At 41.8% G+C, this 25,757-nt stretch overlaps 1 protein-coding gene across 1 annotated transcript in view; it reads right to left on the minus strand.

The window, feature by feature from the left end:
- Positions 1 to 7,567: 7,567 nt before the first annotated feature.
- Positions 7,568 to 25,757, minus strand: part of FAM151B (family with sequence similarity 151 member B) — a 59,589-nt gene continuing 41,399 nt past the window's right edge. The window contains exons 4-6 of the mRNA XM_075325148.1: positions 25,461 to 25,675; positions 17,798 to 17,933; positions 7,568 to 8,965 (exon numbers count right to left, since the gene is read on the minus strand). Of these exons, the coding sequence (XP_075181263.1) occupies positions 8,800 to 8,965; positions 17,798 to 17,933; positions 25,461 to 25,675 (517 nt within the window). The 3' untranslated portion in view covers positions 7,568 to 8,799. The remainder of the gene's footprint in view (positions 8,966 to 17,797; positions 17,934 to 25,460; positions 25,676 to 25,757) is intronic.

Genomic DNA, 25,757 nt, shown 5'->3' on the forward strand with positions numbered 1-25,757 from the left:
TTATTTGAATGTTCTTTATACAACCAATATGATGATTTGATTCAGACAACGTTTTTATTTTGTGCCCTGGATCTGCTTTTTAAATCCTAGACATTCCCCTATTTTCTCTTTTTAAATGGTTTTAATATGTATATCCCTGTTAATTGATTAACCAGTACAGGATTTTTACATTAATTATTAGAGAAGAGTCTTTGTCAGATCTGGTGGTGGCAGCATCATGGTTTGGTCCTGCTTTTCTTCAGCAGCGACAGGGAAGATGGTTAAAATTGATGGGAAGATGGATGGAGCCAAATACAGGACCATTCTTGAAGAAAAACTGTTGGAGTCTGCAAAAGACCTGAGACTGGGTTGGAGATTTGTCTTTCAACAAGACAATGATCCCAAACATAAAGCAAAATCTACAATGGAATGGTTCACAAATAAACGTATCCAAGTGTTAGAATGGCCAAGTCAAAGTCCAGACCTGAATCCAATCGAGAATCTGTGGAAAGAGCTGAAAACTGCTGTTCACAAACGCTCTCCATCCAACCTCACTCAGGTCCAGCTGTTTGCAAAGGAAGAATGGGCAAGAATTTCAGTCTCTCGCTGTGCAAAGCTGATAGACACATATCCCAAGCAACTTGCAGCTGTATTAAGTATTAACTTAAAGGGGATGAATAATATTGCACGCCCCAATTTTCAGTTTATTATTTTTTTTATAAAAGTTTAAAATAAGCAAATTGTCTCTCCAGTAAAGGAGACAAACTCTAGCACAGCGCCACCTATTGGAAGTAGCGATCCTAAAAGTCACAAGTGGATTTTCAACAATCCTTTGCAATATGACTCAGGATATATAAGCCAGATCAGAATCCCAATTTGCAGACACGGTGTTTCGGGGTGCTTGCCCCTCGTCAGTGCAAAGTATGGGGGTGTCTGATCTGGCTCATGAGAAAGCTATGTGGGGACCACGGGGGAACACTATTCTCCTTAAGGAGACTTTGCAAGCCAGTTTGGCTGCCAAGTAAGGGGACTTATAGCTGCAATGCCCCTCTGGGAAATATTCAAATTGTCTCTCCAGTAAAGGAGACAAACTCTAGCACAGCGCCACCTATTGGAAGTAGCGATCCTAAAAGTCACAAGTGGATTTTCAACAATCCTTTGCAATATGACTCAGGATATATAAGCCAGATTAGAATCCCAATTTGCAGACACGGTGTTTCGGGGTGCTTGCCCCTCGTCAGTGCAAAGTATGGGGGTGTCTGATCTGGCTCATGAGAAAGCTATGTGGGGACCACGGGGGAACACTATTCTCCTTAAGGAGACTTTGCAATTAGCAATACATTTCGTTCAACTTCACAACTGTGTCCCACTTGTTGATTCTTCACCATAATATTTTTTTTTAGCTTTATGTTTGAAGCATGAAATGTGGGAAAAGGTTGAAAAATTCAAAGGGGCCGAATACATTTGCAAGGTACTGCAAGGCGGGTTTGAGGATGTTCTCTTCTACAGACGGCAGCGATACGTTTAAGATCTCTGTTTTTTGTAGGTTTACTTTTAAGTTGGAAAGTCTACCAAAGGTCTCGAACTCCTGTAGTATGACTAGTAAATACGTCCTCGGCTGTATCACATACAGTCAGAGCCAGAAATATTTGGACAGTGACACAAGTTTTGTTATTTTAGCTGTTTACAAAAACATGTTCAGAAATACAATTATATATATAATATGGGCTGAAAGCGCACACTCCCAGCTGCAATATGAGAGTTTTCACATCCAAATCGGAGAAAGGGTTTAGGAATCATAGCTCTGTAATGCATAGCCTCCTCTTTTTAAAGGGACCAAAAGTAATTGGACAAGGGACTCTAAGGGCTGCAATTAACTCTGAAAACGTCTCCCTCGTTAACCTGTAATCAATGAAGTAGTTAAAAGGTCTGGGGTTGATTACAGGTGTGTGGTTTTGCATTTGGAAGCTGTTGCTGTGACCAGACAATATGCGGTCTAAGGAACTCTCAATTGAGGTGAAGCAGAACATCCTGAGGCTGAAAAAAAAGAAAAAATCCATCAGAGAGATAGCAGACATGCTTGGAGTAGCAACATCAACAGTTGGGTACATTCTGAGAAAAAAGGAATTGACTGGTGAGCTTGGGAACTCAAAAAGGCCTGGGCGTCCACGGATGACAACAGTGGTGGATGATCGCCGCATACTTTCTTTGGTGAAGAAGAACCCGTTCACAACATCAACTGAAGTCCAGAACACTCTCAGTGAAGTAGGTGTATCTGTCTCTAAGTCAACAGTAAAGAGAAGACTCCATGAAAGTAAATACAAAGGGTTCACATCTAGATGCAAACCATTCATCAATTCCAAAAATAGACAGGCCAGAGTTAAATTTGCTGAAAAACACCTCATGAAGCCAGCTCAGTTCTGGAAAAGTATTCTATGGACAGATGAGACAAAGATCAACCTGTAACAGAATGATGGGAAGAAAAAAGTTTGGAGAAGAAAGGGAACGGCACATGATCCAAGGCACACCACATCCTCTGTAAAACATGGTGGAGGCAACGTGATGGCATGGGCATGCATGGCTTTCAATGGCACTGGGTCACTTGTGTTTATTGATGACATAACAGCAGACAAGAGTAGCCGGATGAATTCTGAAGTGTACCGGGATATACTTTCAGCCAAATAACGCAAAGTTGATCGGACGGCGCTTCATAGTACAGATGGACAATGACCCCAAGCATACAGTCAAAGCTACCCAGGAGTTCATCAGTGCAAAAAAGTGGAACATTCTGCAATGGCCAAGTCAATCACCAGATCTTAACCCAATTGAGCATGCATTTCACTTGTTCAAATCCAGACTTAAGACGGAAAGACGCACAAACAAGCAAGACCTGAAGGCTGCGGCTGTAAAGGCCTGGCAAAGCATTAAGAAGGAGGAAACCCAGCGTTTGGTGATGTCCATGGGTTCCAGACTTAAGGCAGTGATTGCCTCCAAAGGATTCTCAACAAAATATTGAAAATAAAAATATTTTGTTTGGGTTTGGTTTATTTGTCCAATTACTTTTGACCTCCTAAAATGTGGAGTATTTGTAAAGAAATGTGTACAATTCCTACAATTTCTATCAGATATTTTTGTTCAAACCTTCAAATTAAACGTTACAATCTGCACTTGAATTCTGTTGTAGAGGTTTCATTTCAAATCCAATGTGGTTGCATGCAGAGCCCAACTCGCGAGAATTGTGTCACTGTCCAAATATTTCTGGACCTAACTGTATATATATATATTGTGAGGCAGTGACAGGGGTAATATTTGAAGACCGCTATGTGTCCCCCAGAATGTGTCTGGAAACCCTCTGAGTTTGCTATAGCTATTACTGGGAGTATAGCACAAAGGGTAACAGGGAGACAGATCCCTCCTCCCAGTCCAGGTTTTGTAGCAATCCTCATGTCCGGCATTTTCGTTTAAATCATGCAGAGCACAGCAGGGTGTGTCTCAGTTGAGAGCCAGGCTTGGTGAAGCTAACACATGCTGTGTGAGCTGGGCTGGCTCTGTGTGGAGTGAACACAGGCCAAGAGTGTGAGCCTAGGAGAACCTTACACAGATCCCTGCGGTTAACGGGGTCCTAAGGTAACAAGACTTTTTTTGATGCAAAGAATTTGTCTATATGCACCGGCTGTGATCCGGAAGAGACTTTGACAGTGGGAAATTGGATCTATTTATGCTGCAACAATAAATAGACTGTTGGTGTGAACACGCTACTGCCTCACGTTTTTGCCCAAGCAACGCACACACACACACACACACACACACACACACACACACACACACACACACACACACACACACACACACACACACACACACACACACACACACACACACACACACAGCAGCTCAGTGGTTAGCACTGCAGTCTTGCAGCGTTGGGGTCCTGGGTTCAAATCCCACCAAGGACACCATCTGCAAGGAGTTTGTATGTTCTCCCCGTGTTTGCGTGGGTTTCCTCCGGGTACTCCAGTTTCCTCCCACACTCCAAAAAGACATACAGATAGCGACTCTAGATTGTGAGCCCCAATGGGGACAGTGCTGCCAATGTATGTAAAGCGCTGTGAAATTAATAGCGCTATATAAATGAATAAAATTGTTATACATATATACATACAGTCATATACACTGACATACATAGATACACATTATACATATACACACACACACACAGAAACTTTCCAGCTCCTCCAGGGCATGTGGCTGTGCAGGGCATGCTGCATGATGGCTTTCACTTTAACAGACATGGCCGCGCACAGTGCACTGTGATACTGCTGTATACATCACTTGAGAGGCTGGGGGCTACAGTATATACATCACTTGAGAGGCTGGGGCTACAGTATATACATCACTTGAGAGGCTGGGGACTACAGTATATACATGACAGGAGGGGCTAGGGGTTACAGTACACACATTACTGGTGTGCAGGGTGCTGAAGCCGGCATCTGACTGTAGAACGCAGCGAAAACACACTGTGTCCAAAACACTACTATTACAGATTGTGGGCACACACCCTAATAAGGGTTTTATTATTTTCAATTTGTGCATGCGTTTAAAACGGTGAATCATGTATACCTTGTTATCCAAGATGTCCCTCCACCAATTGAGAAAAATATCAGGGTCTTATTGTGAAATTCTATAAATCTTTTCTGAAGAATAAGTTGAAAAGTTACTTTTCATGTATTTTCTAATTGGGCCGCTTACATCTGTCCTATTGGAAATTTAAACCATAAGGCCAATCTTAAAAGGAATCTGAGAAATCTCCTTTTATGCTTCTCACAGAATTTCTACATCATCTTACATTCTTCACAGATTGTATTATAGTCTTTGAAAATTAAAGAAATTCTTTCCAAATAAGAGTTAAAATGGTTTCAAATATAATCATAAGAGAGTTAATGATCTGCATTTATTCTGGGATTGTACAGAAATACTATTTTGGTTGCAAGGAATTTCGCTGATTAACAGACTATTCAACACGGATATTCCTTTTAATCCTATTGTCTGCTTATTAGAAGAAACATCTATGATGTCTTATTGCAAATTTCTCAGATTGGCTGTGTCTAAGTTATTATTTTAATCTTTATAGCAAATACATTTTACGCCTCTGGATTAGTAATAAAAAAAGTCTTTTTTCAGAGTTTTTTGGAGTTTCAGAGTAAAACCTCTATGGGCAGCATGAATCAGATGACAGGTTCCTTTTAACTCCCGCCAAAGCCAGTCTAATTTTATTTTCCTGCATTACAAGAACTTATCACGTGTGGACTAGGCTAGCAGGGAATACCTAAAGTAGCCCTAAGACTGGGATCTCTGCGCTGACCCTCTTTCCAGAGGTACACATAAGGGTAGTGGGGTCTGGGCCCCCAACGTGTCCCTGTCTCGTGCATTCATGCCCTGACCTAATCCCCCGCACCCTCCACTCCAGGATGGGCAGGACACAACGTAATAAGACAAGAACAGGGGAAAGAACTGAAACTCGTTCACTCTGCAAACAACCACAAAGGGAAGACAATAAAGGCACTGGAGGAAATAAAATATAAGGGAGGAAGTTAGGGGTACTTCTCACATAGCGAGATCGCTAACGAAATCGCTGCTGAGTCACGGATTTTGTGACGCACCAGTGACCTCATCAGCGATCTCGCTGTGTGTGACACTGAGCAGCGATCTGGCCCCTTCTGTGAAATCGCTACTCGTTACACACTGCTCTGGTTCATTTTTTGGACGTTGCTCTCCCGCTGTGAAGCACACATCGCTGTGTTTGACAGCGCGAGAGCAACGATCTGAATGTGCAGGGAGCCGGCTTCTGACAGCTGGGGACGCTGGTAAATATCGGGTAACCAAGCGAAGGGCTTTGCTTCGTTACCCGATATTTACCTTGGTTACTAGCATCTGCAGCTCTCAGGCTGCCAGTGCCGGCTCCCTGCACACGTAGCCAGAGTACACATCGGGGAAATAAGCAAAGCGGTTTGCTTATTAACCCGATGTGTACTCTGGCTACGAGTGCAGGGAGCCAGCGCTAAGCGGTGTGCGCTGGTAACCAAGGTAAATATCGGGTAACCAAGCGAAGGGCTTTGCTTGGTTACCCGATATTTACCTTAGTTACCAAGCGCAGCAGCTTCCACGCATCGCTGGGGGCTGGTCACTGGTCGCTGGTGAGATCTGCCTGATTGACAGCTCACCAGCGACCATGTAGCGACGCACCAGCGATCCTGACCAGGTCAGATCGCTAGTGGGATCGCTGGAGCGTCGCTAAAGTGTGACGGTACCCTAAAGCACATTAAGGGAAACTTCCACACCACACAAGCAACAGATCGCAGGTCCCCAAAAGAAGATTGCCAAGGACACTGGATATTCACAAGAGCATCAGCAGATGCTATCTTCGGTGATCTCCTCACAAACTCACCAGCCTTAACTAGGGAGAGACCAGCTGTGGATGTAATTAGCAACCTCTCAGAAGAGTCCCACACTGCTCCACAAAGGGTTAACTCCACTCCTGCATGGCTGGGAGCAATGGAAACTCAGACACCCAGCAAAGGGTACTTTCACACTTGCGTTCAGCGCAGTCCATCACTATCAAGAATAGCGCAGTCCGTTAACGCACTGCGCTATTCTCCATAGACTTGTATGGACGATGCACTGTAATGTAAGTGTCAGCATTGCATCCACTGGACGACGCAGCGTCGTTATTTTGTAATGGTTTTTTGGGCAGCGCAATCCGTAGGATTTCACTGCGCATGCTCTCTCTGGCTCCCTGCACCCGTAACCAAGGTAAATATCGGGTAACCAAGCACAGTGCTTTGCCGATATTTACCCTCGCTAAGTGTGCAGGGAGCCCGACACTTCCCCGCTTGGCTCCGCCCCCTCCTGCACTCCACTAAGCATGTATGTACACACACACATATACATACACACACACACACACACACACACACTTGTCCTCAGCGTCATGGCTCGCTCGGCTCCACCCACTCCGCCCCCCGCACACATTCTCGGCGGCCGAACGATCAGCTGATCGACCAGCCGCCGGCATGTGAGAGCGCTCAGCTGAGTGCCCAGCCGCCGGCATGTGAGAGCGCTCAGCTGAGTGCCCAGCCGCCGGCATATGAGAGCGCTCAGCTGAGTGCCCAGCCGTCAGCATGTGAGAGCGCTCAGCTGATCATTCACAATAGTCTGCTGCCGGTAAAACTGTAAAGAAGAAAAAAAATAATAATAAAAAAAAAAGCTTTCTGTTTTGTACGATCCGTTGCATCCGTTGTGCCATTATATGATACGCATCCGTTACACAACGCAATGCAACGGATGCCGTTCAACGCAAGTGTGAAACCAGCCAAAGCTGAGCATTTAAGAGAAACCAGGTTGCCTTTCAGACTCTGCAATATAAACTGGGTCCAATGCTGTTGCTGAAATTCAAGAGTGCGTATCCAGGCAGCTCATGACACAACTATACTTTTTCAGTCAATATAGCATTTTTTTTACACCATATAATAAATTGAAGAAGTTAAAAAAAAAAACTTCAGGTGGAATGGGAAATAAAAACACTATCAGCCAATGTTTGGATTTTATTATGACATTCTGCAGGACAGTACATTTATGGAAATATCAAATTTACATTATTTTGTACATTTAAAAAAATAAAGAACTAAAAATTGTTATGTGTAGCTGTATTCAGAGCAGTAACTTTTCTGTTGATGGGGCTTGATGGCTGGTTCTTTAGATGGGTAAGCTCTTATTTTTATTGAATTATTAGGAAGAAGCATCTATAAATCTGATCACTCTACAAGCTGTGTCAGTGGATACATTAGGCAAAGAAAGGAATGTAAAATTATCCAAAAATAAAAGACAACAGAAATGCAAGTATGTAAACAAATCCAACCAAAAGCCCAAAAGAGAGTAGCATGGAGGCTTCCCCGAGCTTCTGTAAAAACAGATGTACAGACACCCATACTGATTGTAATGGAGCCTAGGTATTGCTCCATGTTCCCTGCCCCATTAGGCTTTGTGCACATGTGGCAAACATTTCTCTACTTCGGATCTAATGGCAGAAAAATATGGGCATTTTTGTGCATGCGTTTTTCCTGCAGTTGGGTGGAAAAATGCTGAAAGAATTGACCTAATCTGCAAGGGAAAAATATACAAGTGCCCAGCACTTAGGGATTCTCATTGACATTGCTGGAATAAGGATAGGCATGCAGTTTTGTCACAAAACTGCACCCTAAAAACGCAGCAAAAAACGCAGTGCGTGAACATAGCCGAAGCCTTTGATTCTCTCAATTATAACAGCTGAAGACCATTGGAGAAACTTCCCCAGTCACTAGCTAATTAAAGGGAAGTCAGCAGGTTTTTGCTATGCAATCTGAACGCAGCATGATGTAAGGGCGGAGAGCCTAATTGCAGCGATGTATCACTTACTGGGAAGCATGCTGCTGTTGGTGTTTTATCAGCAGGATAGTATCAGAGGACTAGCTTTTTCATGGCTTCTAGCCCAATAATGCACCCATCATTTATAACCATATTTCTGTCAATATATTTTGTACAAACAAAACTGCCAATCAGTGGTGTGGACAGTTTTATACACAGCTCAGCATTCCAAGCTCCACTAGATCTGCACCACAGAAAACGGATTATCATATCACAACTACTGCACGCAGTAAACTAAGTGATAGTTGCTTGAATCATGGTCTCGGTCTCTGAATTCATATGAAGTAGCAAAAACCTGGTGACAGATTTCTTTTAAGGAAGTTAAATGAAAGAGAAATTTCCATTGCTTGTGTCTTGATGTTATTTTTCTCCTTGTTGCTTCGTTCTTACAGCTTTCTTTAGTTCACTGTTCTGAGGCTCAAACAAGTCATAAAATATCTTATCTTCCATTGATTGCTCTCGAATGTATAAAAGATCCTCTACCGGGTAAATGTCGTCCTTCCCTGACCAGACGGTGATGCTGTACCTGCAATGAGCCAATATTATTTATCATCATTCTCTGCACTAAACGTTTACCATCATCATTCTGACTTCTTCAAAATGTAACTCAATAGGTCTAAATAAGCAATTAAAATACATTTTTTTTTTAATTTAATCATAGAATACACTAATTCATTCATAAGTGTAAAAAACAAATAAAACAAAAAAGAAAGATCCCTGGTCTGGACCTTTAAAGGTACTCTGTCAGGACGCTTTTGTAATCTGAAGCCAGCATGCTGTAAGAGTTAACATGCAGTTGACAGCCAGCCATCTCTTATCTCAAAGTTTGTTTTTGTTCACCTGGAATGTTAGTTTAAGCTTTTTAGCTTTATCATTAGTGGGGCTCAGCAGTGTGTGAGCTCTAGTCCAACTCCACCCCCCTCTGTGATTAGCAGCTTCTGTCAATGGAAATTTACACTGAAAGCCTGGTGTGGGCGAGGCCAGGTCCCTGAGCTCTGCTACATACAAAAAATAAAATCTTTTACTGTGTCAGAGTGGCTGCACCCGGTAATCTAAGTAATACATCATTAGATTCAGAATCTCTTTCCTTACATCATGCTGTCCTCAGATGAGGTAGCAATAACCTGCTGACAGATTCCCTTTACGCAAATCTAATTAAAATATAATAATGGAGGTAGTTTATGTATAACTTTACATGATATTAAAATGCATTGGGTAGATTTAAAAATTGCAAATTGGCTAATTAGTGCCCCACGTAAAATAATTATTTTATATCTAAACCTACGACTAGTTATTTTTTAAAGTTATTAAACTTTATTTAACCACTTCATACCAAAGGCTGTTTTCACCTTACTGACCAAGCCAAATTTTTCAATTTTGACCAGTGTCACCTAAGTGGCACTAAATTTGGAACGCTTCAACATACAGTGCCTTGCGAAAGTATTCGGCCCCCTTGAATTTTTCAACCTTTTTCTACATTTTAGGCTTCAAACATAAAGATAAAAAATGTTAATGTTATGGTGAAGACTCAACAAGTGGGACACAATTGTTAAGTTAAACAAAATTTATTGCTTATTTTATATTTTTGTAAAAAATAAATAACTGAAAATTGGGGAGTGCAATATTATTCATCCCCTTTACTTTCAGTGCAGCAAACTCACTCCAGAAGTTCATTGAGGATTTCTGAATGATCCAATGTTGTCCTAAATGACTGATGATGATAAATATAAGCCACCTGTGTGTAATCAAGTCTCCGTATAAATTCATCTTTTCTGTGACAGTCTCAGTGTTCTGTTTAAAGCGCAGATAGCATCATGAAGACCAAGGAACACAACAGGCAGGTCCGTGATACTGTTGTGGAGAAGTTTAAATCCAGATTTGGTTACAAAAAGATTTCCACAACTTTAAGCATCCCAAGAAGCACTGTGCAAGCGATCATATTGAAATGGAAGGAGTATCATACCACTGCAAATCTACCAAGACCCGGCCGTCCCTCAAAACTGTCATCTCAAACAAGGAGAAGACTGATCAGAGATGCAGCCAAGAGGCCCATGATCATTCTGGATGAACTGCAGCTGAGGTGGGAGAGTCTGTCTCTAGGACAATCAGTCGTACACTGCAAAAATAAGGCCTTTATGGAAGAGTGGCAAGAAGAAAGCCATTTCTTAAAGATATCCATAAAAAGTGTCATTTAAAGTTTGCCACAAGCCACCTGGGAGACACACCAAACATGTGGAAGAAGGAGCATTGGTCAGATGAAACCAAAATCGAACTTTTTGGGCACAATGCCAAATGATATGTTTGGAGTAAAAGCAACACAGCTCATCACCCGGAACACATCATCCCCACTGTCAAACATGGTGGTGGCAGCACCATGGTTTGGGCCTGCTTTTCTTCAGCAGGGACAGGGAAGATGGTTAAAATTGATGGGAAGATGGATGAAGCCAAATACAGGACCATTCTTGAAGAAAACCTGTTAGCGTCTGCAAAAGACCTGAGACTGGGATGGAGATTTGTCTTTCAACAAGACAATGATCCAAAATATAAAAGCAAAATCTACAATGGAAAGGTTCACAAATAAACATATCCAGGTGTTAGAATGGCCAAGTCAAACTCCAGACCTGAATCCAAATGAGAATCTGTGGAAAGAGCTGAAAACGGCTGTTCACAAACGCTCTCCATCCAACCTCACTTAGCTCGAGCGGTTTGCAAAGGAAGAATGGGCAAGAATTTCAGTCTCTCGATGTGCAAAACTGATAGAGACATACCCCAAGCGACTGCAGCTGTAATCGCAGCAAAAGGTGGCGCTACAAAGTATTAACTTAAAGGGGCCGAATAATATTGCACGCCTCACTTTTCAGTTTATTATTTTTTTATAAAAAGGTTTAAAATAAGCAATAAATTTCGCTCAACTTCACAATTGTGTCCAACTTGTTGTTGATTCTTCACTATAACATGAATTTTTTTATCTTTATGTTTGAAGCCTGAAATGTGGGAAAAGGTTGAAAATTCAAGGGGGCAGAAAACTTTCACAAGGCACTGTATCTCAGTGACTTTAAGGTGGTTTTTCATGACATATTGTACTTGATAACAGTTGAAAATTTAGGTAGTTATGAGTTGTATTTAGTTATGAAAATATGTAAAATTTGACAAAAAGTTAGCAATTTTTGAACGTTGAATTTTTATACCCTCAAAACAAATACTCATATCACACAAAGTAATAAATAACATTTACCGCGTCCTTTTTGAAAAAATATTTTATTAGGAAATTAGAACAGTTAAAAGTTTAGCAATAATTTTTCATTTTTCCAATGACATTGGCAAATCTTATTTTTTGAGGGACTTCAATCTTGAAGTAATGTTGAGGGTCCTATGTGTCAGGAAAAAACGAAAACAAAACCCCACTGTAAAAACGGCACCAATATTCAAAACTGCATTCAGGAAGTTTGTTAACCCTTCAGGTGCCTCAAAAGAATGCAAAGTGGAAGAAAATAATGACAAATTACGTATTTTTCCCAAAAACGTTACTTTAACACCAAATTTTTCATTTTCACTAGGGTAACAGGAGAAAATAGACCATCCAATTTCTCCTGAGTCCACCTATCAGAGGGGTTAAACGCCAGAGATTGGGGCTAGCACAGATTGCGGGCGTTACTGCAAGGTGTCAGCCATGATACATAGATGACATGTGCTGATTATTTTGCCGCCTCTCCTAGGATTTGTTTACACCTGTTAACAGGTGGCGCTAACAACCTCCAATTATCAACTTGCTGATCAGCGGTTGCTTAATAGCTTGTATTTCACAAAAAAACACACTTCAGATGCACACTGAACGATCTGTAATAGATCTATAACAAATTGCACAATGCACGTAGGCTGCCAGTTTTCTCGGCTGAGCAAGTCTCGTGCTGCCGAGAACGATGCTCTTTTCTGCAAATCAAAAGATAATTCACCCAAAAGACGCGTGTTGTGCTTGCTCGCCAGGTAATTGACAATCTGTCAGAAGGAGATTTTTGAGGGCATCGCCAACTGTCATGTCAGCGTTAGGATCTGTGGAAACTACAGATTCTGCTACTCTGCCTGCTAACCTCTCTGAGGTCTGTGAGCAGCGCAGGGAGACGCTGGCGTCGACCCAGAGACTTAAGCAGGTTAGCTAGAGTTAATCTCTGCTGTGCTGTTTGTTAGTTTGTTAAATACTTTGATCACATGTTGTGAGGGACCTAACCTCTTTTGCTCTCCTCCTATATATGCTGGCTGAACTATTTACTTAACCCCTTAACGACCGCCGATACGCCTTTTAACGGCGACAAATTAGGGTACTTCTTCCAAACCGCCGCTTTTTAACGGCGGTCGGAAAAAAATGTCTAGCGCCCCACAGAGTCGGAAAATTTCCGGGGTCTCAGCTGCCGGGGGTAGCTGAGACCCTGGAGATCATGATTCAGGCCGTTTTTTCCGGTCCCCGCTCACCTGATGACCGGTATACACCGTATACCGATGATCAGGTTACAGTAAATGACCACGCCGGTGAAAAATGATTTTTCTCCCATCTGGCATAAACAAACATGTCAGAAGGGAGATAAATGTCCACCCCGGACCCCTCCGGTCCCTCGGTGTCGCCAAAGTGTCCCCCCCTGATCCCCCCCCTCCCAAAAATCCAAGATGGCCGCGCGCACACCGGTGCGCACAGCAGCGCGCCGGCCGCATTTCTCTGGTTTCTGTCGCATGTGCTATGAAACATACGACAGAAAACTGCTCCCCAGGCCCTGCCAGCTCATCCTCTATTCCCACCCCGGTGTTCCCCGTACCTGTCTCAGCTCTGATCCCCCGCGGCCCCTCCTCCTTCACAGTGAACGCCGGTCACACGTGCAGAGCGCAGCTGTCAGCTCCGCTTCCTGCTTTGCTTTCAGAGACGCTGGCTCACTGCTCGCACTCTGCAGCTGTGACCCGGAAAGGGTGGGTGCAGATTCTTTGCACCCACTCTCCTCAAATGGAGGGTCTGCACTCCTAGAAAATGGGGGATACGTTCCCTGAACGTGCCCCCCATATTCTAGAAGGTCCAAATTGGTGAAAGAGGGAATATTTTGGGGAGTGTTTTTTCAAATTTTTTTTTTTGTTGTTGTAAAATTTTTTTTTTTTTTTATTATTGTCAATTAGTTATGTCTGGTATCAAATAGACGCCGTGACATCACTAATTGCTGGGCTTGATGCCAGGTGACATTACACATCTGGTATCAACCCCATTTATTACCCCGTTTGCCACCGCATCAGGGCAACGGGATGAGTTTGGGCGAAGCGCCAGGATTGGCACATCTAATGGAAGGGCCACTTCTGGGGCGGCTGCGGCCTGCTATTTTTAGGCTGGGAAGAGTCCAATAACCATGGCTCTTCCCACCCTGAGAATACCAGACCCCAGCTGTCAACTTCACCTTGGCTGGTGATCTAATTTGGGGGGACCCCACGTTTGTTTTTTTTTTTTTTAATTATTTATAAATAATTTAAAAAAAAAAAACAGCTTAGGGAGCCCTCCAAATTGATCACCAGACAAGATGAAGCTGTCAGCTGTGGTTTGCAGGCTACAGCTGTCTGCTTTACCCTAGCTGGCTATCAAAAATAGGGGGGACCTCACGACATTTATTTTAATTATTTTTTTTCTTTTTGGGCTAAATACAAGGCTAGGCATCCTTTAGTGCCACATGAAAGGCACTAAAGGGCGCCAGCTTAGAATATGCAGGGGGGTGGGACGTTATATATGTTTGACATTATCCATTCATCCAATGTAGCAGTTTAGGCTATGTGCCCACAATCAGGGTTTGCAGTGTTTTGGGCGCAGAGTGTTTTCCCTGCGTCCATAACGCTGCGTTGTGCAGTAGAAGCACAGTGGAAGGATTTTTAGAAATCTCATGCCCACTGTGCTTCTTTTCTCCGTAGCATAAACCGACCTGTGGCGCAGCTTCCCGAGCCTCAGCATGTCAATTTATGCTGCGGAGATGAGTGTTCTCTGCAGGTAGAATAGAACTAAAGTCCACAGCAGCCTGAACCCAAACGTGGGCATGGGCAGCTGCGTTCTCCCATGGACAACACTCACATCTCTGCAGGAAGGCTGACACTGTGTACTAGACGCAGTGTCGCTGGATCATGGCCACATAGCCTAACAGTGAGAATATTGTTCCTGCAGCAACATTTTTGTGAAGTACCTGTGGATTCAAAATGCTTACTATACTCCTGAATAAAATCCTTGAGGGGTCCAGTTTCCAAAATGGGGTCACTTGTGAGGGTTTTCTGATGTATAGGTACCCAAGAGGCCCTGCTAATGTGACATGGTGCGCACAATTTATTTCAACTTTTCCAAAATTCAAATGGTGCTTCTTCCATTCCAAGTCCTCCCATCTATCCAAACAGAGGTTTTTGGCCACATATGGGGTATCCCTGCGCTCACAAGAAATTCGATAACCTGTGGGGTCCACGTTTTGTTGTTGCCTCTTGAAAAAGTGAGAAATGTGATGCTAAAGAAACATTTTTGTGAAAAAAGTGAAAATTCTGTGAAGTATTCGTGAATTCAAAATGCTCAATATACACCTAGATAAAAGCCTTGAGGTGTCTTGTTTCCAGAATGGGGTCACTTGTGGGGGACCTCCACTGTTTAGGCACCTTACGGGCTTTCCAAATGTGACATAGCGTCCACTAATTATTCCAGCCAAATGTTCAGTCAAATGGCACTTTTTCCCTTCTGAGCCCTGCTGTGCACCCAAACAGTTGATTTCCACCACACATAAGGTATCAGCATACTCAGGAGAAATTGCACAATAAATTTTATGCTGCTTTATTTCCTTTTACTCTTGTTAAAAAAAAAAAAAAAAAGCTATCTGGTTGAAGTAACATTTTTTTGGTAAAAATGTATTTTTTTTATTTTCACAGCTCAACATTATAAACTTCTGTGAAGAACCTGGGGGTTCAGGGTACTCACCAAACATCTAGATAAATTCCTTGAGGGGTCTATTTTCCAGAATGGGGTCACTTGTGGGGGACCTCCACTGTTTAGGCACCTCAGGGGCTCTCCTAATGCAACATGGTGTCCGCTATTGATTGCAGTCAATTTTGCAGTCAAATTGCACTCCTTCCCTACCGAGCCCTGCCATGTGCCCATACAGTTGATTTCAACCACATATAAGATATCACCAAACTCAGGAGAAATTGCACAATAAATTTCATGGTGATTTTTTTCCTGTTACCCTTATGAAATAAAAGCTACCTGGTTGAAGTAACAATTTTGTGGTAAAATTGTATTTTTTTATTTTCATGGCTCAACGTTATAAACGTCTGTGAAGCACATGGGGGTTCAGGGTACTCACCAAACATCTAGATAAATTCCTTGAGAGGCCTAGTTTCTAATATGGGGTCACTTGTGGTGGTTTTTTGCTGTTTACGTACCTTAGGGGTCCTCCAAATGCGACATGGTGCCCGCAATCTTTTTCAGCCAAATTTCCTTTCCAAAATTCAAATATTGCTCCTTTCGTTCCAAGCCCTCCCATTTGTCCAAACAAAGGTTTCAGACCACATGTGTGGTATCACCGCGCTCATAAAAAAGTGGGTAACAAACATGTGGGTAAAATGTTTGGAATTCCCTCTTGAAAAAGTGAGAAAATTGATGCTAAAGCAACATTTTTGAGGAAAAAAAAAAAAAAAAATCACAATTTTCAATATGACAGCGTAACGTTATCAAAATCTGTGAAGTACCTGTGGGACCAAATGCTCACTATACCCCTCGATAGAAGCCTTAAGGGATCTAGTTTCCAAAATAGGGTCACTTGAGGGGGGTTCCTGCTGTTTAGGTACTTTAGGGGATCTGTAAATGCAACATGGTGCCCGCAATCTGTTTCAGCCAACTTTGCTTTCCAAAATTCAAATATTGCTCCTTTCGTTCCAAGCCCTCCCATTTACCCAAACAAAAGGTTTGTGACCACATGTGGGGTATTGGCGCGCTCATAAAGTGGGTAACAAAGTATGGGGTCCAATTTTTGGTGTTACCTCTTGAAAAAGTAAGAAAATTAGTGCTAAAGCAACATTTTTAGGTAAAATGTTAATTTTTATTTTTTTTCATTCCACATTACTTTAGTTCCTGTGAAGCACCTGAAGGGTTATTAAACTTCTTGGATGTGGTTTTGAGTACCTTGAGGGGTGCAGTTTTTAGAATGGTGTCACTTTTGGGTATTTTCTTTCACCTAGGCCTCTCAAAGTCACTTGAAATGTGATGTGGTCCCTAAAAAAAATGGTTTTGTAAATTTTTTTGAAAAAATGGGAAATTGCTGATGAACTTTGAACCCTTCTAACTTCCTAACCCCCAAAAAATTTGTTTCAAAAATTGCGCTGATCTAAAGTAGACAAGTGGGAAATGTTATGTGTTAACTATTTTGTGTGACATAACTCTCTGGTTTATGGGCATAAAAATTAAAAGTTTGAAAATTGCAAAACTTTAAATTTTTTTCTCAAATTTCAGATTTTTTCCCAAATAAAATAAAAAAATATCATCCTAAATTTACCTCTAACATGAAGTCCAATATGTCGAAAAAACAATCTTAGAATCACCGGGATCCATTGAAGCATTCTAGAGTTATTGCCTTATAAAGGGACACTGGTCAAAATTACAAAAAATGGCCTGGGCATTAAGTACAAAACTGGCTTCGTCCTTAAGGGGTTAATGCCAGCTATAGTTTACCTACACTGGTCTGGTGAGGTGTTGTGATCCAAACTTACTGGTGGTTGTTGTGCATTAGTGCCATCAGCGGTTGTGGCGTTAACCCTTATTGTCTTTTTGTTGCTACCTTCCTGCTCTTGCTTTTCTCCTTAGTCTCTTACCGTTCATTCCTGTAAGTTTGCAGTGTGTCTGAGTTTTGATTTTCATCTGTCTTGATCTGTGTTGCCATCATACTCCTGCCTTTTACTTCCCTGTGGAAAGGGGTAACAGACTATTTCTGGTCAGGAGAATAGCCAGGGATCTCCACCAACTGGGGTAACCTAGGATAGCCTGGGGTCCTCTAGCATAAGGGACCGTAAAGGAACCCCCTGTCCCTTGCTATCATGAAGTCACATCATGACAGTCTGAAGAGACTGCACAATTATTGTGGGTATTAAGGTATCAGGCAATGGCTGAAAATGAAAGGTACAGTGTAAATGTACGTACCTTTAATTTTCTGCCCTTCCCTTCTATCTTAACTTGGATGATACAGTGATTGTTGACGCTATCTTAAGCACCCAGTACACATGTTCTCTGGTCCTGCCTCTAACGTCTGTAAACATTGGATGAACATTTGGACAGATGCAGATACGATCAGCGTAAGGGTCATTAGTTTGAGTACTTTACCTGTCTGATGTCTGCAGCAACCACTGCAGCTGAGGCCACGACTGTCGCACTATGGCTGCTCTCACTGGGAATGTCACAGGTTGGCTCAGACTTCTACAGATAGTCTCCATTTCTCTCACCATCTCCCAGCTATAGCCTGAATGAAGTTTAATATAGGAAATCACAAATAGCGCCAGCTTCAACATTGAAATGGAAAGTCATGACATCCTGTAGATAAAAGTCATGATGCTAGTGTGAACAGAACTTTACTCGGTATGAAATAGTTGCAATAAAGTGACCCACTCACTTACAATAATGTAACTATCACTGCATAATACATAGTTAAAACAGCGGGGGATTTCCCTTTCAATCTTCCTGGTGCAGCTCCTTTGAATTCCAGTACCATTTTCAGGTCTGTAAAATGGCTGGGAGTTTCCCAAATTACTCTATGTTTTGGTAGACTGAGACCCCCCATTCCCTGCAAGGATTGCCTCAGTTAACTGCATTCAAACGTTACCTAGACCTGAATCCAATTGACAACCTCTGGAACCTTATGTATCAATTCAACTGGCAGTGTTACAGGATTACCCATAAGCTTACTGATGGCCTGGGTCCAGATCTGGGAGACAATACCTCAGGACACCATCCTTGGTCTCATCAGGAGCAGACTTAAACAATGGCACGTGTAGGCTGACATACTGTGTAATCACATGAGAGGACATGAGAAAATACATGTAAATGTATCAGATTGTAATATGAAGGTTTTTTGTTTGATTTTCAGGGTCAAATCACAACAGGCGATTTTAAAATCATTCTTTCTTCTGGCTGCCAAGTACAATTGGAATCCAGTCCTCAACTGGTTGATGATATTAGTTTCCAGTGCCCATTTGTGTCTTTTTGCCCTCACCGAATTACACAATATAAGCAAAATTTTCAATCTTCCGTTCATTGAGATTCAATGTGTGATTTTAGTGAGTCGAGAATATATTGGTGGTCCTTCAGCAGATACAAGCTTTATGTTCACAGCGTCATCTCCAACGACAATTTCAACCTTTCTGCTCTTTACATCAAGGCCATTCTTTGTCCGGCATCAGCGAAAGAAAGCGGCATTTACGTGTTAGTGATAAATACAGGAACATCGCATGCGTTCTGCTTTTATCCAAAGAGAAAATAAATTCACTGAATATAAACGTGATCACGTCACCGAGTGATGGAACAAACAGGCATTCAGGGTCTGGACCATTTATGCCACGCTTATCTCAAAGATGTAAATGCCCAGAGAATTTGCATTGGTGATAAAAATGGATACTAAAACAATATGTTATAAGGATATAAGTTATTATTAAAGAATTATGAACATATCCAAATTAAGACATAAGACTAAGAAATATCCATCTTCAAATACCTGCATGTGTAGTGCATTCCTCCTGCTTCAAGGGGGCCATACTGCACAATTTGTTACCAGAGCCCAGACTTCTATTATATGGCCACCTACATACCGGTAACTGAGCTTATTGACATCCCATTTTACAGCCATTCTTAGCACTTCTTCTACTTCATGTTGTTACTCTGTTCCACTATAGTCCCAAACACCATGCGAGGAAATGCAACAGAAACCAGATCACTTAACTATAGGATGAATCCCAATCAATTAGAACGTTTTGTTATTTGCATGTATACGCTATCACATTATAACACAGGAATACCTCACTAAAGTAAACTAACAAGTTATTCGTCGAGTACCGTATGTCTGAGGTTTCACGGGATGATGGGTTATGGCCACTGAGATCCCATAGGAAAGTGGCTTTCACAGATGTGGTACATGCCATGTGAAATATAGTCTTGCTAATATTATTGATTACATTAAAAAAAATCCAACATCACTGGACACCCGGCAGTTTCTTTACTGTATGTATATAAATTACATTAGCCTGTAGCTGACCATTTCTGGAAGTGCAAACTTTAACTGTGTACATCCTTGTTAGCAAAAATCTGCTATGGGGAGAAAATTCCCTCTAGGCTAGGGCGAACGACCCCTAATCAGACCTCATATGCCATAAGTGGAGGTGTAATATTTTCAAAGCTATATCCATAATGTCCAATATGAAAGCTATTTATCAATATATCTCTGATGGCTGGTGTGTGGACCTGCTACGTCACTGGCCAGGCTGTCCCTGGAGAGATGTGATTAAGCGACTACTTGGTATTCACTAGAAATCTCCGATGGTAAAGACCGCCTGCAGCCCAGCCGGTCTTCACCATCAGAAGCTCCAGTGAATACCAGGTAGTCGCCAGGTACCACTCTCAGGGCAGTCACCAAGCCTGTAGCAGCTGACCGACATTTCAAGGCAGGAGTTCAAAATATAGAGGGAACAGGCAGAGCCGTAGTCAAACAATCCTTGGTTGGGGCAGGCAGCACAGGGTCAGAATACAAAGCAGAGCTCAGAAGTGGAGAGGTCAGATGAAAATAAGGGAACAAGCCCGGTCAAATACCAGAGAAATGATAAGGCAAACACCTAGAGGAACACTAGACACAGGAACTACTAGGAACCAAGTTTAGGAATAGGGAGGGAAAGGAAAAAAGTATTTTCCGCTTACCAGGATGTATGGTCCCCGGTGCACGGATCCTTCAGCATAGTTCAGTCTGGAAACAACAGCAAGTCAATAAAAGGAGGAAGGGGGGCAGGGGAAAACTGAATCCAGCACCAAAAATTATTTTATATATAAAAAAAAAAATAAAAAAAATGTATTGAGGCATACAAGTTAAAAATATGAAAAGCGCAAAGGGCGGGGGGGGGGAGGGGTTTCATGGTATCCTTACGCGTTTGACAGGAGGTTAAAAACATGTCCTTATTCAAAGGTTATGAATAAGGACATGTTTTTAACCTCCTGTCCGAAACGCGTAAGGATACAATGATACCCCTTTCCCCCCTTTGCGGTTTTCATATTTTTAACTTATATGCCTCAATAAATTATTTATTTTTTATGTAAAATAATTTTTGGTGCTGGATTCAGTTTTCCCCTGCCCCCCTTCCTCCTTTCATTGACAGGGAGGGAAAGGCTGCTTGATATATCCCTTGCTAGTAGAGCATTGAACAGCAGGATTAAATTCCTGCAGAATCCAGCCACATCTCCCTATGGCCAGGTGGAAACAGGAGGAGAGTGCAGCAGGACTAGGAGTGCTGCAGACACTGGTTTCAGCATGCAGATCTGAGGCTGAGTAGAGCAGCGTGGTGAGTAGACAGGCACTGTGAACACATGCGGGTCACCAGTGTGACAATATCTTATTTCAGGGACGCTAACTGCTTCTGTGGCTGCAAATGCAACGTTTTCAGCAGCAAACCAGAAATACAATTGCACCTTGAATTATGAATATATTAATAGTCATATTTGGTATGGCAAGGATGGTAAACATATGCTTGATATCATGGTATACATAATTCAACTAAGAGGTTAATATGAGAAAATATTATATATAGTAGAATTAGGCCCTAAACTGTGCTTTCTGTGCATATAATTAGCTATCCTCCTTTCACCTCTGCAGAGGGAGGGGTTAGGGGTCTGTATAAAACCCTATACAGTCATGGCCGAAAGAGTTGGCACCCTTGAAATTGTTCTAGAAAATGAAGTATTTTACCCAGAAAATTTTTGCAATTACTTCTTTTTTTCCTTTATTATTTTGGAGCTGCATAAAAAAAAAAAAAAAAAAAAAAAAAAAAAGAAGAAGAAGAAAAAAAGGCAAATTAGACAATTTTTCTCAATACTTCAAAAATGGGCCGGACAAAATTGTTGGCACCTTTACAAAATTCTGCGTAAACAATTTGGATTCAATCATGTGATGCTCATTCAAACTCACCTCTGCAACGTAACAGGAGTGGGCAATATGAAAAATCACATCTAACACCAGATAAAAAGGGGAGAAGTTAACTCAACCTTTGCATTGTGTGTCTGTGTGTGCGAGACTAAGCATGCAGAACAGAAAGAGGAGAAGAGAACTGAGGACTTGACAACAAAAATTGATGAAAAATCCTACGGTTACAAGTCCATTTCTTGAGATATTGATGTTCCTTTGTCCACAATGTGCAACATAATCAAGAAGTTTACAACCCATGGCACTGTAGCTAACCGTCCTGGACGTGGACTGCACAGAAAAATTGATGAAAGGTATCAATGCAGGATAAGCAGCCACAATCAAGTTTCAAAGAAATTCAAGCTGTCCTGCAGGCATAGGGTACATCCATGTCAGCGCAAATTATCCGTCGACATTTGAATGAAACGTTATGACAGGAAACCCAGAAGGACCGCACTGCTGACAGATCTAAAAAAGCTAGACTGCAGTTTGCCAAAACGTATGTGAGTAAGCCAACATCCTTCTGGGAAAGAGTCTTTTGGACAGATGAGACCAAGATAGAGCTTTTTGGTAAAGCACATCATTCTACTGTTTATTGAAAATGGAATGAGGCCTTCAAAGAAAAGAACACAGTACCTATAGTCATATATGGTGGAGGTTCAAAGATGTTTTGGGGTTGTTCTGCTGCCTCTGGCACTGGATTCCTTGACTGTGTGCAAATCATCATGAAATCTGAAGCGTACCAAAGGATTTTGGGTTGCAATGTAGTGCCCAGTGTTAGAAAGCTGGGTTTGTGTCCTAGGTCATGGGTCTTCCAGCAGAACAATGACACCAAACATACTTCAAGAAACCCCAGAAATGGATGGAAACAAAGTGCTGCAGAGATCTGAAGTGGCAGCAATGAGTCTGGATCTAAATACCATTGAACAACTGTGGGGAGATCTTAAAATTTCTGTTGGGAGAAGGCGCCTACAAATATGAGAGACCTGGAGCAGTTTCCAAAAGAAGAGTCCAAAAGTCCAGTTGAGAGCTGTAGAAACCTAGTTGATGGTTACAGGAAGTGATTTATTGCAGTTGTTTATTTCAAAGGGTGTGCAAACAAATATTATAGTTGAAGGTGCCAACAATTTTGTCTGACCCACTTTTGGAGTTTTGTGGAAAATTATGTCTGATTTGCCTCTTGTTCGCTTTTTTTTGTTGTTCCAATTAACACAAAGGAAATAAATATAGGTATAACAAAATGTGTAATTGTAATAATTTTCAGAAAGAAATACTTCATTTTCTGGAACAATTTCAAGGGTGTCAACACTTGCAGTCATTTCAGTGATCTCCGCTATCAGAAGCTCTTACAGATCCAATCCGTAACACAGTTCGGTATTTAAGCCTTTTATTTTATACAGCTTTTGAGTTTTGTAATTGTCTTTTTATTAGAACTTCATTTTGTAACCTTTTAAATAGAGATGAGCAGACCCGTCGAAGTTTGGGTTCTGCAGGTTCAGTTGGGCTTTAAAGATAACTAACCAGCAGAATTTTCATATATAAAGTAAAGCCAGTGCTGTACTGGGGCTAGGTTGCTGAATGTAAACATAAATTTTGTTCAAAGATTGGATGTTTTGTTTCAGAAATATGTGCAAGTGAAGTTCCAGCAATGCACTGCTATGCGATTGACAGGTGCAACAGGGGCGGGAATATGTGGGTGGTTTTATTCCCGCCCCTGTCTACCTATCTGGCCTTCTCCCCCAGTCGCTGTCACAGACGTTACTGTGCACAAGCCAGAATTATCATTTGTAAGTATTGTAGAAAACCCTTCACTAAGATGGCGTTGAAGTTGGCACCATCTTTGTAAAAAAACAAAACAAAAAACAACTGTCTTCCTGCATCGGAATTGACCAGCCTATCACAGCGATCGCCAACATGGGGGCAGAACAGCCCTACAGTGCAACATGCAGGAATGATCTGGTGCGCTTAGCTCAATGACAGTCTATTGCGATACGTTAATGGATGAATAAGTGTGAAAAACTGATTACCTCTTTACCGCCGCATAAGAGTCAGGTGTACAGCAAGCGGAAGTCAAAAAATTCACATCGGTCCTCAATAATATCAGTCACATGTAAATTCTAGATGTTTATATCAATAATATTTTATCTTCTTCGAGCGATAGATTGTACTATGCATTTCACGTCTAAATATCATCAGAGAAAATCTTTTTCAAACAGTTCATAACCGGCCCGGTCCCCCATTCCTGACTAGGCACATTATCGGGTTTTATAATACATGTGCTTTTAACGGATCTAACATTTTTTTCCTCAATCGGATATTCAAATAATTTTTGTTTAATTTTGGGGATTTTTATGTCATCTTTATATTCCTTTTTTTTTGAAGATAGTTGAAAATGTAAAGAAAATCAGAAAAATCTGAATTTTTTCAATTTTTTTTATGACCACTAAGGACCTCTGAAAATATTTTAAATTACATTCCCCTTTCCATACAAGCTATTTTTATATATTTTACCTCATTTTTTGATCGGGGGCAGGATAGAAACAGTGATTCAGACTGGTCTTTTCTCTTTTTGTTTCTTTACTTATGTTGTTTTTAATATTTTATTCTTGCTTTTTTATTTTTTCTTATATTTGGGGGGCATTGTAATATATTCACAGATTTGTTTTATAGCAGATATCTCCTGTAAATTGGGCTAGTATATCAGCCCCAGTTACAGATGAATTTCAGCATTCTGTCAGCACTGCAGAGCTCACTGTGTCTCCTTGGACCCAGCAGTTCCTGCTCCTACCTTACACTCAGTTATGACATAGTTACTGGGTCTGGAGTTGGAAGCACTGTCAGTGCTACTGCTTCCGCATCTGAATACACAAGCCCTGATTGAGCACTGTGTAGATTAAAGTCTGCTGTACATGCTGCGACATCGCTAGCGATAGCACCTGCCCACGTCGCCGTTTCGTCATGGGGGTGATCGATGCCGTAGCGAACAATATCGGTACGGCAGCGTCACACGCACATACCTGCTTCGACGTCGCTGGAGACACCGAACAATCTCTCCTTTAAGGGGGCGGTTTGTTCGGCATCACAGCGGCGTCACTAAGCGGCCGCCCAATAGCAGAAGAGGGGCGGAGATGAGCGGCCGAAACATGCCACCCACCTCCTTCCTTCCTCAGTGCCGGTGGCCGCAGGTAAGGAGATGTTCGTCGTTCCTGCGGTGTCACACATAGCGATGTGTGATGCTGCAGTAACGACGAACAACCAGCGGCATGCACCACCAACGATATTAGGATAAGGAGTGATGTATCAATGATAAACGATTTTTGACGTTTTTGCGATCGTTGATCGTCACTCCTTTTAGTCACACACAACAATATCGCTAACGGCGCCGGATGTGCGTCACGAACACCGTGACCCCGACGATATATCGTTAGCGATATTGTTGTGTGTAAAGTACCCTTAAGATCAAGAAGGTAAACACAGTAACACACCATGTATATCTTCTCTCTGAGAAGTCTGGCTATGTCTGACAGCTGGCTATAAGCCCCACAGCTGCACATACTTGGGGTAGCTGCGTAGACTACATTGACGTTTTAGAAGATCAGTTGAGAATTATGTGTGGACTGACCAGATGATTATAGTCTATGAGCAAACACAGATATTGCAAAAAAAAAAAAAAAAAAAAGCCGTAGTCTGCCAGCTGCCAGAAAATGTATTATATGTAGGTCACCTGGAGGAGTTCAATGGGTCCTAGTTCTACAGACCAGAGCACCCCCTTTATAATGTGCTATAGGTTTATGTACATGTATGCATGAGTGTTGACTAAGCAACAGTATATACCTTCATTGCTGCTGTCAGGATACCATGCAGTTGTCCAGCCCAAAGATAGGGTAACATCTGGGAAGAAGGAGGTGACGGTCTTAAGAAATTCTCTTGCCTCTACTCTGACATTTCCACCAGTTCCAAAAAGTATGTCCGCATTTATCCACACAGGTTGATGAATTTTATCCTTCATTGCATCCAAGATCTTCATAGAAGGCAGTACAGCATCCAAACTATAAAAAGTAAAATACATCAATGAAGCACATACCATAATAACAATGGACGCAACAAAAATATGTCCCAGTACAAAGCATC

Source organism: Anomaloglossus baeobatrachus, chromosome 1, assembly GCF_048569485.1.
Source record: "Anomaloglossus baeobatrachus isolate aAnoBae1 chromosome 1, aAnoBae1.hap1, whole genome shotgun sequence".
Lineage (NCBI taxonomy): Eukaryota > Metazoa > Chordata > Amphibia > Anura > Aromobatidae > Anomaloglossus > Anomaloglossus baeobatrachus.